Source organism: Macrotis lagotis, chromosome X (assembly GCF_037893015.1).
Source record: "Macrotis lagotis isolate mMagLag1 chromosome X, bilby.v1.9.chrom.fasta, whole genome shotgun sequence".
In the NCBI taxonomy this organism is placed as follows: domain Eukaryota; kingdom Metazoa; phylum Chordata; class Mammalia; order Peramelemorphia; family Peramelidae; genus Macrotis; species Macrotis lagotis.
The window spans coordinates 60,836,193-60,851,095 of record NC_133666.1 but is presented as its reverse complement, the minus strand read 5'-3'; the positions used below and the strand labels follow the sequence as shown (position 1 = coordinate 60,851,095).

Here is a 14,903-nt window from a genome sequence, read left to right as displayed (position 1 = left end):
AGTGAAAGAGACACTGTCACTTCCTGCTCCAGGCCAGCATCTTTCTCAGAGTCTAGAGTGCTCAATGACTTGAATAATTTGTCTTATTCTTTAAATACCACAATGAAGGAGAACAATTCTATGCATCCTTTACATAGTTATACCAAGCTAAAGGATAAAATGATTATAACCATTCCAGGAAATTTCTATCACAACACCACTTTCCTTAACATGAAGTCATCAAGATAAGGATAAACTCATGGGGCGAGCACACAGCTGACTGAATCCAAAGAACAAATGGAGACCAACAAATAACGTTGCTTCACTGATGAGAACCATTTCCTCTAGGGGTTGACCTGATTTACTGAAATTCATCAGCTAGGGTAGGAGAGGGCATGTCGTTGTTCAATTTGCCTTCCTTTTTTATCCAACAGGGCCCTCCTTCCAAAGTGATTACAAAAGACGATCTAAACTTACCTATCTATAAAGAAATTAACTACCTGAATTTTTTATTGATCCCCTTAAAAAAGTTTTCAAAGTTTAATTCAGCTAATTCAGACATATTTTGATCTCTGAATGGAATACATTTCCATGATTCAACTATCCATCAATTAACAAGCTTTTATCAGATACCTAGAATGTAGCAGTGACTATGCTACATATTGAGAAAACCAAGAAAAATAAAAACAATCTTTGTCCTTGAGAATACCACATTCTGTCAGGGCAAGAACTATACATACCTAAGTATACATAAAAGAATTACAAGGTCATTTCATTGGTGGGGCAGTGTCCGCTAGCAACTGAGAAGAAGAGGAAAGTAAGTCATCAGGAAAAGGCAAGAGGTAGTGCTTAGATGGAACTATGAAGGAAATCTAGGAAATTGAAAACAAATGGAAGATGGCAGTGTTTTCCAAGTGTGGAAGACAACCTTTATAAAGGCATGGAGACAAAAGATAGTGTATTGTGGGAGGAACAATAAAGCTAAGTTAGTTGGATAGAGTATGAAGAGTAGTAAATATTTCACCATAATACGCCTGGAAATTAAACCTGAGCCCACACTGTGAAGGCAGTTAAAATGCCAAGTGGGAGTTTGCACTTGATTCTAGAGTAATGAGGAATCACTGCAGTTTAGTAAGTAGCAAAGGGACATATTTGAACCTGGGTTTTAGAAATATCAGTTTGGCCATTGTGAGAGAGGAGAGACATTAGTTCTAAATTACAGGGGAAATTGTTCACTGTGATGAATTACAATTCCCAACATGGGCAACAGAAAATGTTTGTCTCCCTGAGTAGATTTCTTACAGAAGAAACATATGAATCTAATTTCCTATGACCCCTCTCTTCCTTCAAAGTACATTCACTCAGAAGCTAACACCTAGGTGATACCTTTACTCCCCACCTTGCTACCAGTTATTCGTGGTTTCCCCTCTCTTGAAATAACTTGGCTGAACAAATTGTGGGTTAGGAGTTCAATGAAATGCTACTGTGCTACAAGAAATGATCAAAGATTTCAGAAAAACCTGCTAAGACTTGTCTGAAGGGTTGCAGAGTAAAGTGAGCAGAAACAGGACAACAAATATTGAGTATCCATCTACTGAATGCTAGGACTAGCAAGCTAAAAATAGAATTCCTATTCTCAAGGTGCTTATATCTTAATGAGAGGATACACAACATCACAGATGAATATTAAAATTTGTACAGAGCAATACCAAGTATGGTCATTGGAAACTAGATTTCTTAACATAGCAATGTGGAGTTTCCCTAATAAATAAAATTCTAATGAATCTCTTACTTATTTGTAGACTGAAAGATCTGTGATTCCATTGATATGTGTACTCCCTCTACCAATTCATTTCCCTACCCCTCTTGGAAATGGTAGATCATCTTCAAGAGCTTCTGTGACTGAAAATTAATTCTCCTGCAACCAGTCTGATGAGGGATCTCTCCTACCGAAGCTACAATGATCTGCACATAACACATATACAATCTGTCACTAAGCTAGGAATGAAAGTCTTTCTAACTTGATGAAATCTACCTGCATTTGGTCTCTACTGACATAGTCTTTTTTTTTAGTTTTTGCAAGGCAAATGGGATTAAGTGGCTTGCCCAAGGCCACATAGCTAGGCAATTATTAGGTGTCTGAGGCTGGATTTGAACTCAGGTACTTCTGAATGCAGGGCGGTGCTCTATCCACTGTGCCACCTAGCCTTCCCATCTACTGGCATAGTCTTCACAGACACAGAACCACTTTCATATCATAATTAGGTAATGGAGTAGGACTTTAGTCTGTATTTATTAATAAATACACATTTTTTCCTAGAATTTCTTTACTACATCAACTCTTTCTACCCCTTTGTCTCCCATTAAACATTTTTAAAGCTTCCACATTCTCTTCTAATCCTTGATTGGCATGAATTCATTGTATTATTCTGCTATCCCTAACTGTTCTAAAAAAATAGAGCAATGTAATATTACTTTTATTTTGGTCCTTTTGTTTTGTAAGAGTGACTGGTGATCCCTTAAAAGAAATGATGTAGAAGGTGTACTTACTTTAAACTTTTAAAGTTTAGAAAGATCACAGATGAAACCTAAGTTATTCTTTCTCTCTCCCATTTCCCCTGCTATATCACTTCCATGGAAGTACCCTTCTGCAAGTCAAAAGTACACTCAATTAACATCTGCCATGCCATATCCCTCTGCATGTCCAAGGCCAGGCTTTGTGTCACATTCTCATTATTTTTAACAAGCAGTGAGGACTGCATGGGGGGGCACCTTGGCACAAGGTACATCACACATCCCAAAAGCAGAACAAACTTCAGAGTAATCCTACTTCTAAGACTCCCTTAAAGATGGCAGAGTAACCCATCCCTTTGTCTTTTGCTGACATTATTTCAAAGTCAATCAAATGACACCTTTTTTAATAAAACTAAAATTAGGTCAGTATTTTATTCTCATTAAATTGTTTGCATGAATCAGAATCAGTTAATCTTGAAGTCAACCTGTAGATTTTGTGGAAGACTTGCCTTGGGATAAAGCTGACAAAGCCAACCTTGAAGGAAACCAGGGAAAGGAAGAGGAAGGGTAGAACAGAGCATTTTAAAAACAGTGGCTAGCCAGTGCAAAAGCAAAGAGAAGGGAGATAGGCTGAATGTTCAAGAAACTAAGTCATTGAGCAGACTTAACTGGATCTTCACTTTAGAAAAAAATTACCTTCAGTTCCAATGGAGAAAGTATTACAAATGATAGAGATTTGAAACAAGGAGACCAGATAGAAAGCTATTGCAAGAGTCCTGAAGAGGTTCTAAAGGCCTTAATCAGAGTTGTGGCTATTTGAATGGAGAGGAGAGGTCACATTGTGTTAGTAGAAATGAGATTTGGCAACAGATTGGATATGTGGGTTAAGTGAGGTGGTAGGCCTGGATGACTAGAAAAATGTTAGTGCAAAGAGGGAGGCAGGGCTCAGGAGGAAAGACACTAAGTCTATCTTTTATAAACGTTTCAGGAGCAACCCACTAATATAAGAAACCTATTCTTCTTTTATCAATAGCATTTCTTCAAGCTAGTTGAAATAGCATTAGAATTGTAATGAGAAGGTCCAGGTTCAAATGACAACTCCTGACTCTTGCCATATGCATAGCCTTGGACAGGTTATTTCATTGCTCTGAGATGCCTCAGCTTCCTTCTAGTCCTAAATTTACAGTCCTATACTCAAAACTTCTGATTGATTTGAATGTTGGATAAACTTTCTCTTTCTAATACAATTGAAATAATGATCTCCCTTAAAAGTTAGTTATAGGACTGTTAACATGGCAAGCTAAATGTAGGAAAATTTTTCATAAATGCCTTTAAGTATATTCTGGAAACAGTGATTTTAGGCATTTAATTCAATTTCACCAAGGAATCTGTATGCTATACATACACACACACACACATATATATATATATATATATATATATATATATATATATGTGTGTATATGCAGAGAAACCACAATTAAACAAAGGCATAAAGTTAAAAATTGCATTTTGCCTTTTGAGTGCTACTATTAGGTGTCCTGGTGAGCCTTGATTAATTGACTAACTTGAACACAAATGCTAATTTACACAAGAATTTATATATATATATATATATATATATATATATATGCAAAAATAAGTTTCATAAAACCCTTATGTGGTTGCTAAATATTTTGATAAGTTTTCTCAACCAAATCCAACAAGGATTAATAAATCAGGTTAAGCCCGACACGACAACATTTGGAGATGATATCCATATTTTCAATGTATTCTAAGTTTCACAATATGCTAACAAAGCAAGAGGTTTTAAAGAACAAATATTTGCAAACCCACCTTAATCAGATGGTATTGTTGAATTCCATTAATGCCAACATCAGGATCAACAGCTGAAGGTATTGGAAACCGAGAATTGATGGCGGTGTTCTCAGGAATCGAAATATTGATGACCGTCGCAGGAAAGAGTGGCGCGTTATCATTAATGTCTTCGATCAGAAAGCGAATCTTGACCAATTTGAAGATTTCATCTGGCAAAATAGCTACCTCAACTTCATAAAAACAATGCGTTTCAATAAAGACACCAGAGCATAATTTTTCACGGTCTATGCGTACACCGGTAGTATAGATCTCGCCAGTTGTCTCTTCTACCCTCACTAATGGCAGATCTTCACTCTTGTACACTAACTTAAACTGCAAGGGAGTCGAGGGCTTTATGCCTCCTGGGAACGTCAGATTAAGATCTTTTGCTAGATCACCTATCAGGACACTTTCAGGTAGCTCTTCTCGTATGGTGTAATTCTTTTCCTGTGCATCAGACTGAAATACGACACAAGTCAGCAGGATAGTGAGCATGCAAGTTCCAGAAAACAAAGCCATCTCGGCAATGGATATTTTGGTCCTCAGAAAAAACCGAAAAATAACTGACAAAGAAAGAAAGAAGAAAAGAGTAGCAAAACGTCACTAAGTGTACAAGCTAACTAAATGTGGAAAACATAAAATTGTAGAAAAGAAAAGGTTCTGAATCCAAGTGAGCTGAAGATTGTTTCAATTCACATTAATGCAAGTCTGTAGAAACATTAGAGCAGTGGTGCCTAACTATTGACTCCCAAAGGTTTTACATACATTCTTTCATTTAAAAATGAAAGATGTTAAAAGAGTAAATTTGGTCTCAGTCTTATGTTTGATTTTTACATTAGGGTTAAAGAAGTTCATAAAAGTACAGGAGAGCCTTTTGATTATAAACTCCTGAGGAAATGTATACAAAATCAAATATGCTTAAGATTCTGTACATGTATTTCAGAATCTTTGGGCAAGAGACATATTTTAGTATAAAGAAGAAAAAACATAGGATATAGATGTATAGATATATGTATGTGTATATATATATATATATAATATATATGTATATATATATTATATATATATATATATATATATATACATAAGGCATGATGAATGATGTTCAATCATTCAAGCCAAATATTTCAGCCATTAATGCGCCAATTCCATGTTAGTGAAGTATTTCATTGGATTGTTTTCTTAAAATGTCTAGTTATTGCTGATAGGAAGATATGATCTCAGCAGAAATAAATAATTTCAGTGTAAATACCTTGAGGCAATTTCTAAATTTTATTCATGGATACTTTTGCAATATCCAGAGTTGTGAAAAGTAGCATAGAATTATTAGTATCCATTTTGAGAAAAAAAACACTGCCATGACATTTACTACATAGGGAGTACAATTTGTAAAGGCACTCTGCAAACTGGAAAGGATAAAAAACTCTTAAGAGATGGTTAGTATTGCCCCCTCCCTCCACAGTCTTTTTCCTCCAAAGGCAAGTTAAGAATGAGGCTGGAGGAACATCCAAACGCTCACCATTATTTCATTCTCTCTCACTATTTTAAATTGCCAGTTCCCTCCAAGACATGCTAAAGCTAAGCATAAACTAACTCTAACAAAGAATAACTCTTCTATTTAGTATCTAGTAAACAGAAAATCAGATAGTTCAAAAAACCATTATCTCTACACCCTTTCTATTTACAAAGAAAGATATATACAGTAAGTTCCTTTAAAATTTCATTGGGTGTCTATAATGATGTTTTAAGAGCTTCAAGTCACAATGTCACTTCTTTAAAATTCGATTTAAACTCTTAATGATGTTTTACACTTAGATGCTGAATCACTTAAGGATGCTTTATTACTCTTTTCTTCTTTCACTCTTCATTATTTTTCATTTTTTTCTGAGGGCTGTAATAGCCATTGCTGTGATGAATTTGCTTCCTTAAACTTGCGTGCTCGCTGTCCCGCTGGCTCATGTTGCATCTCTGTCCGGTGCACAGCAAAAGAACAGTAACCCACCAAACAAGAAGGTTTACCTGAAGGAACCTTGACCAGTGGCCTGGTGAAAAACCTTGAAGTGACGTTCCCATCGGCGGAGACACCCAACTCCCTTGCACCTTAGGTCATTGTACGAGAGTAGGGGCCTGCCATTGGGGAGGATAGAGGAGACAACCGGTGAGATCTATACTACCGGTGTACGCATGTCGCATGAAATATTAGACTCATTTTTAGACACACATAAAATACTCACCCTTATCAGGAACGAGCTGGACCTAGGGCTTTAAAAACATTAAGGTCATTTAAAAGTTGCTTTTAGTGCACTGAAATTATTTTGGATTGGGGCGGTTTATTTGACTAAAAATTTTACTAAATTAACTCAAAGCTCATTTTTCATTCAATTAAAAAGTAACTATCATTGTGTTCACTATGTTTTAATTTTTAAAAAAGGTCTTTAAGACTATCTACATTTTTAATATCTTAAATTGAGATGATCTATACATGTGATGGTGTCTTATTTAAAGGTTTGTTTACAAATGGACCAGTTTTTGCATATGAGCTTTGTCATTTACATTAAACTACAGTGGACTGTTTTTGGTCATTTAGATGAGGAAGAAAGACAACTCTAGGCAAGTATGGGGACAATAAAACTTTAGAGTTAGATGCCTGAGTTTGAATGTTAGCAATGCCATTTACTACCTGTGTCAACCTTGATATATTCTATAATCTCTCTGGACCTCAATTTCCTCATCAGTAAAATATGGAGGCAGAACACACGAAATCTAGTTTTAAATTTGTGGTTCAACATGAGCTTGAAGGGACTAATTCTCAGAAATCATGGCTCTAAAACAGGAAGAGACCTCAGAGGCCATCTAAGCTAATGCTTTCATTTTATAGATGAGGAAATTAAGACCCAAAGAGGTAAAAGTACTTGCCCAAGGTCACAAAAGTGGGGAAAAATCAGATATTTAAAATATCTTAAAGTCCTCAATTAGTTCAGCCTTCAGGGAGGTAAATGACTAAAATGGCATCCTGATTTAGATCACATTTAATTCAATAGGCTACATGTGAGTCAATAGAGACCCTTAAAAGGGATCATCATGTGTTTACAGTCAGGTCTCTATACTCATATTAATTTGGGACGTTTATGTTATAAATTTATTTTATTAATGGAACTATGCCTTGATCACCAGAATTTCCTTCCTATTGCTAAATGTAGTATTATGAAACTAGTATAATAATGGAGTTTAAATAGCTTTAAATATGTTCCTCCTAAAACATCAGTAATGTGAAGGTGGGAAATTTACTTAAGAATTTTTTAAAGAGAATTGGGGGAAGAGGGATAGAGAAAAGGGAAAATAAAGAGGAAAAGAAAAAGGAAGTTGGGGTTTAGAAAGAAGGGAGATAGTGAGGAAGGGGGAGGTAAAGACAAAGAAGAGAAAAAGAAGAGAAAGTAAATGATAAATAGACAGTGAAGGAAGGGGAGAGAAATGGAGAAGGAAGAGAGAGGGAGGAAAGGGAAAGATAGAGATAGACAGAGGTAGGGAGGGAGAAAAAGAAGTCAAGTAAGAGAAATAAATGTCTTTCAATGAAAGAGAGAGAGAGAAAAGGGGAAGAAGGCAGAGAGGAAGAGAAAAGAGAGAGGGAGATAGAGGGAGAGAGAAAAAGGAGGGAAAGCAAAGGAGAAGCAGAGAGAAAGTGGGAGGTGGAAGAAATGGAGATGAAGGAAGAGAGGGGGAAGAAGGTGGAAAGAAAGAAGTCGGGGAGGGGAAAAGCAATGTCTATCTTCTAATGTATTTTTCTAACCGCTGAATATTTTTGACTGCAACCATGAGACACTTGAGTCAAATATGGCTACAAGCAAACCTAAAAGGTTGCATCCTTGATGACCACCAAGAAAAGAAGAAACCCATGAATCTTGATAATTTTTGTATGGGAGTTATTTGCTTACAACTCCTCAAAACTTGCAAATATTGTCACACTTATTCTCATCAGCCCTCCTTTCGAAGATCATCTCAAATTGCATTTTCTCAATGTCCTTTTCTCTCTCAAATACAGGGCTGCATCAGGATTATACCAATGTGGGCATTCCCTTCATAACTCCAACATGCTTGCCTCTCCTGTCCCTGCTCCTCCATAAGGGAGATTCACCCAACATAGAGGAGGGGGAAGAGGGACTTCCTCCTTTTCTCTCTGATCTCTCCCATTGCAAAATAATTTACCATGTTCTTCTACTCAAAATCCAATGACTCCCTGTTGCCTTTAGAATCAGATTTATAGAGGTCCCTGTGTGGCTTTTAAAGCCCTTTTGTAACCTGACCCTAGCCTACCTCTCCAGGGATGTTTTATATTTCTTTCCTTCCTTACCCAGGTAGGTCAACCAGCCTGGCTTTCTTGTTCATTCCACATACCACTTTGTTTCCCACATCCTTGACTTTGCATGACTTGTCTGTATGTCTGGAATGGACGACCTTATCTCCAATACTTAGAATCACTCATTTGCTTCAAAACTCAGCCTAAGAACTCCAGTGTTCTCCGATTCTAACTCCAAAGCCTTTCCTGACCACCTCACTATTAGTGTATCAAACCCCTACACAAACTTGAAATGATTTTGTCCATCTTTTCTTTAATCTTATATTTGTGCATGTATCCCCTGATAGAATGGAAGGTCCTTAAGAGGAGGAACTTGCAGCAGCTTTGAATCTCTAGCACCTAGGACAGTGACTGGCATATACTGGGCAATTAAAAATGTTTGCTGATTAATTGATTGATAGGCATCTATCAATGCTGTAGGCTGTCCTGATGCTATAGGGGAAAAATGCAACATTTTCATTGAACCCCATTACATTCTACCAGATTGTGACTTATAATTAATAGGAGTCAATGCAGCTGTCAGGTACCTTAGTAGTCAAAAAGATCTGCTAACAGGGTGGCCATTGAAAAAAGCCATAATGGAAGAGTATTAATGCATGTAAGCATCTAATTAAGGAAGTGTCCATGTATTGGCGATCGATAACATCAGCAATGTCTTTGCAAGGGTTATAAAGACAAGATTTATTATGATAAGCTATAAATATCTTCACAAGGATGTTAAGGTCTATTTTGGGCAGATAATGAATTATCCTAATGATTTACACCACTGAAAATAGGTAGATCTTATTTTTTTAATTATGTATATGCATACATATGGGACCAAAATAGTTGAAAATTTCATAACAGGCAAGTTTCTTGCTTACAACAAGCCACAAGAGAGTTTTCTACTTAGAAAATAAGATGGTTTAAGTTATTGTTAGACATGAGAGTTCAACTAGGTAACCCTTCTAGCCCTACAATGCCACAATTTATAAACTCAGTTTTTTAACAAAGGGACTTATTCCCATATTTCTCTTGTCATTGTTGAGCCATGGCTATGAATGTTAAATATTCCTTGTGAAATGGTAACCATGTAAAATAGTGATCCTAAAAATAATAATAGTAATATTAATAATAATAATAATAGTAGTAGTAGTAGTAGTAGTAGTCTTAGTGGTAGTCCTTCAATTTTGAAGACGACCATGCCGACCAAATTATTGGTGGCGTGAATTGCACAATTATATTGGAGAGGAGACTGCAGTACCCTAGTAAGCAACACCCAACTATTGTCTATAGCCTAGTATTTTTAGCACTATGTATATGCTGTTGAGCACTGGGATTAGATAATAGAGATACTAACTTGAGTCTTTCTTGTGAATTAGTGACTTTATTAAAATGAGGATAAAAATAACTCATTGAGACTTAATTTATCATTCACACGCACATATATAATCTATATATTTTTCCTATTCAATGTGCCTCTAAGGAATCTATGTATGATATATTATAAATACCAAACAAAATTTGAAAAATTAGAAATTCAAGCAATTGCCATCATTCACCCTTAAGTATTACTCATTATTACTACTGGTAGAAAACCACAGTCTTTCTTAAACAACACTCTCTGCATGTTGTAATATCTACTCCCTGGAGAGAAAATTATGAATAAAGAATGACACCTAATGTGAGGTGTTGTCTCTCCTCCCTATTCCCACCACTTCCCAGTTCAGGCTAAATCAACCCCTCAATCTTAGAAGTATTTTTAGCTGCCTGCCCCAAATTTCTTTTCTTTTCTTTTTTTCTTTTTTGTTTTGGCAAGGCAATGGGGTTTAGTGACTTGAACAAGTTCACCCAGCTAGGTAATTATTAAGTGTCTGAGGTCAAATAGAACTCTTTAAACAGTTGTCATCTCAGCCCTACCATGGTCTTAAAGTGACTCCCAATTAGAACACTCTTACATTCTGAATGAAGGATTGCCCAAACATTCCAAGGATCATGGATCTAGAGCAGAAAGCGGTGATTGCATAGAAAGGAAAATTGAGATTCATGGAGTTTAAGTGACTTGTCCAAGGTCATTTGGGTCTTAAATAGCAGAGTCAGGATATAAACCACATCTGACTACAAATCCTACATTCTTTCAATCATTTCACCTTGTTTTTCTTAAATTCTCAAATACAAGGATAAGATGGACTCAGCAAATTTTCTAACCTTGTCCACTGTTTTATCATTTTTCTCCCCAACTTCCTATGCAATTTGTTTAATGGTACATTATTTAATTAAATAGAATGGAAGGTGGGAAAGGGATTTGTGTCTTTCTAGTTGCCTGACCAAAATTTCTGGAATTAATCATCCCTTCCAAGAGCAAGTGTTGGACTTAAGAGAGCAATTATAATTGGAGGGTCCCATCATCTTGTACATAAATGACCCATTCTTTTTCTGTATCTTCCTTATAAAACAGCAAAAGGATTATGACAAATGATTCCAGGATACTTGTTTCAAGAAAGGAATCAAAGTGAGAATGAAGATGGAAGGGATGAAAAGAAAAGTCTTCCCACCTCGTTTTATTTTTCTTGAGTGTTGACTGCAACTTTTCTACTTTTCATCAGTTTTCAAAATGTTTTGCACTTGAAGCAAACAATTTTAAGTCCTATTTTGTGAAAAGTTGAGCATTTTTTTTCTAATAAACTCTATCCAAATTTCAGATTGCCTTCAGTTTTTAAAAGGAAGGGGATTCCAAAGGAAATTAAAATTATGGTTTGGAGTTACTCCAAGACAAAAATCTCAAATTAGAAGAAACCAGTCTTTTTGTTAGTTATTAAGTGTCCAAAGTATGTGTGAGGACCTCCAGATGTTCATGAGCATTATGTCACAGAAATTACTACTAGCATTAGGTCATTTCCACCTGAAGTAACATAAATGAATGTATTAAAATTGAACAAAGGTGGTCAAATGCCTAATTGTCACATTTTGTAAACTCACACCAGGAGCTTCAACTTTCCATTATTAATGCCCTTCACATAACAAACTGAGAGCTTGTTTCCCCTCTGAATTTGTTATTATATGAAATTTGGAGAAAGGCTAGATTCATAAGTAAAGAAAAGGGTCCTTATGGAAGAAAATGGAATGTGCCATCAAAAAAATATTTTCCACAGGTTATGACTAGCATTTACTGTAGGAAACTAATCACATGAGGCATTAATTCTCTCTATAACCTGGCAAACCCAGAAAATGAAGACCAGAAACCACTAACAACAAAATTGCTTCACTTCAGGGATCAGGTTGTAGTATCAGAGATGGGACAATTGACAATGTAGTTCTTTCCCAGGGGGAGGGGAGAGGAAGAGAACAGGGATGGAGGAACCATTCCTCTTATCACCTGAATATTTTTTCTATAGGCTTTAGTTATGGCCTACAACACAACTGAAGCAATTGAGGCTTTGTGCTTTGAATTCATAAAAATATTGGAGGAAAAAACTACTTCATCCGGGTACTTTTGATTGAATTTAACATCAAATTTTATAAAAGTCAGCAAAATCAAAAAGTTGATTTGTGAAATAAATATTTTGCTTCTATCTTCAGTAGATTTAAAAATACTTTAATGGAAATGAGCTGAAATCTATATAGTTGTTCTGTTGATAGGAGACGGGATTATGAGAATTCACTGGGCTAATGCAAAATACATTAGCTTTAATAGAAGCTCTTCTGACCCCAACTGTCACCAAGGGATTTACTCAAATCAGTGATTTGGAATTTTACTTCATTTATTAAGATAAAACAGATGCTATCATTTGTAATAAATCAGTCAATATTCATTTTTCATTTAGACAACACTGGAGGGAATAAGTATGCCTCTTAGAGAAACCAGTGAGAATTAAAGCAAGAAGGAAAAGATTCCTGTTAGGGTCTTTAGCAAATTAGGCTCCAGTTTTAGTCAATACTTCCAAAATGTCCTTTATGCTGCTTTTTTCACATCATAGGTATATTGATTATTTTCCTTAATACATTTCAAGGATCTTAAAATCTATTTTTATCATGGTTATGAATGGGCTTGAGCTTATAAAAATAGTAAAGTCACTTTGAGAGAAATAGAAATGCTTTATTTTTTTAATGCCCATGGACTATCAATTTGTTAAGTTGCAAGGTATCATTTATGCCTGTAGGTAAAGAATAGACAGCCTATAATGACTGGGCTGCCATGGGATGCATGAGTCAAAATTAATTCAACCTACTTCTTTAACATTTATGTCCTCAACCTCTCTTCTTCAAAGAGGCACAAATATATATGTGAGGATATATATATCTTTACATGTATCTATGCATGCATATATACCATATACATAAGTAACCAAACTAAATATGATCAAAAGTACAGTATAATAGAAAGAATATTGACCTGGGAATGACAGTTTAGACAAGATATAACTCCCCCTAAGAAGGAAATACTTTTTCTTCCAAGTGTCAGTTTCCTCATCTGTAAAATTAGGGACTTGGATTGGGTGATTCCATCCAGTTCTAACTCATTATTCTTTTCTACTCTATGAAAGACTATCATTAATAAATATTCCGTTAATTTGTAGTATATTTTCCCATGAAGGGATAAGACATGGCTTTTATTTTCAAGACTGGGCTTTATATTTTTGTTTAATTAGATTTCAATTTTCAATCTGCTGCTTAGAACTCTAAGAAGTCTGTCAACTTCATTTTCTTTTTGAAATGCAGTCTCCATCTGATATCGTAAGAATCTTACATGTTTTTCAAAATAATAATAAAAATAATAATAATAATAATAATAATAATAATAATAAGTCATCCCTTAACTTTCTTCAGGGCAATGCAGGAGAAAGTAATTTCAACTGAACATACTAGGTAACCAATCTATCAAAACAGAATACTGAGGAAGAATTTTTATACCTTTACCTGAATATCAAATTAGATAAGATTTTTTGGTGGGGGGGGGAGTCAGGCAATTTAATATAGAATTCTAAGAAAGAAAAGTCAGAAATTTGGAGGAGGGATTTGAATTTAGGTTTTTATTGCAAGTTTTTGGAGGCTGTTTGACACAAAACTAAGCCTGTTATCCTGTTTCTACTCTTGTTACAGTTTTTGACAAGGAAGCAGATTATAGCTGTATGATTAGTGACTTCCTTCACAATCTTTATTATAAGAAGGCAAACTGAAAGAGGACAGACCTAAAATTGTCAAAATATTAATTTATTCCTTTTAATAAAAATCTTGCTAAGGGCAAGATTTGTCCAAGAAAAACTCCAACCAATTTAATTTGGTTATTTTGTGAACTTACTCTGTATTCTATACTTTCCAATTCCTTGACAAATACATGTCTCTACCACGATGGGATTTTTAAAACTGGAGATTCTAAAAATTCAAAAAAACTTCAAACCCACGAACTGAGTTCTTAGGGATCACATCATTGAGGATTCATTCTTCATTTTGTAGTTTGTCCTGTCTTAAACTTCCTTTTAATAAAACAATAATCAAATCCCATAAAGCTGATCTGATTGGTTGAATCTATGGCATGATATCTATTTATTTTTCCTTTCTACTTCTATTTCTAAATGGTGTTTTTATGATACATTCTTCTATATGGTACTACTCAAAAGATAAAGAGGAGTCAAGTGCTCCCCTTTGTTTGGACCTGTGAGATCCCAGCCAGTCAATGTTTAGCTACATTGACTTGGTATACCACAGTTTCAAAGCAATTAGATACTAGAAAAGGTACATTGGAGGGGAGAGGGGGATTGGAAGATGTAATTTTAATTAGAAAAAGATAAAAATTCCTTCAATTCTTATGACCTACCACTGTGTTCAAGAGAATAAAATAAAATAAATATGTCTCATAAACTCAAGTGGTTTTTGAAATAATCTAGTCTAGAATATGTGTAATATGTCATCTCGTTTCTGTAATGAAAATGACATAAAATTAACTTCTGAATGCAGAAGTGATCATTTTTAAAAGAAAAAAGGGATAATTAAAATCCCGTATAGCTGACAATTACAACATTGCACCTTGAAAATTTTACACTAATTACAGCTGCTACCTTTCAACAAGAACTGTTAAAGTGAGTCAGATTTGACATAACGACTGCTTCTGCCTTAGAGGAAAAAAAATCTTTTCAACAAAACATTGGTAAAAATGTTATATGTCCAGTGGAGGATCACTATTATTTCTCTTTGAGAATGTGGGGAGGTCTTTATTATTTCT

At 35.2% G+C, this 14,903-nt stretch overlaps 1 protein-coding gene across 1 annotated transcript in view; it reads right to left on the bottom strand.

The window, feature by feature from the left end:
• Positions 1–14,903, bottom strand: part of LOC141502154 (protocadherin-11 X-linked-like) — a 550,716-nt gene that overhangs the window by 497,664 nt on the left and 38,149 nt on the right. The window contains exon 3 of the mRNA XM_074206744.1: positions 4,330–4,913. Within this exon, the coding sequence (XP_074062845.1) occupies positions 4,330–4,869 (540 nt within the window). The 5' untranslated portion in view covers positions 4,870–4,913. The remainder of the gene's footprint in view (positions 1–4,329; positions 4,914–14,903) is intronic.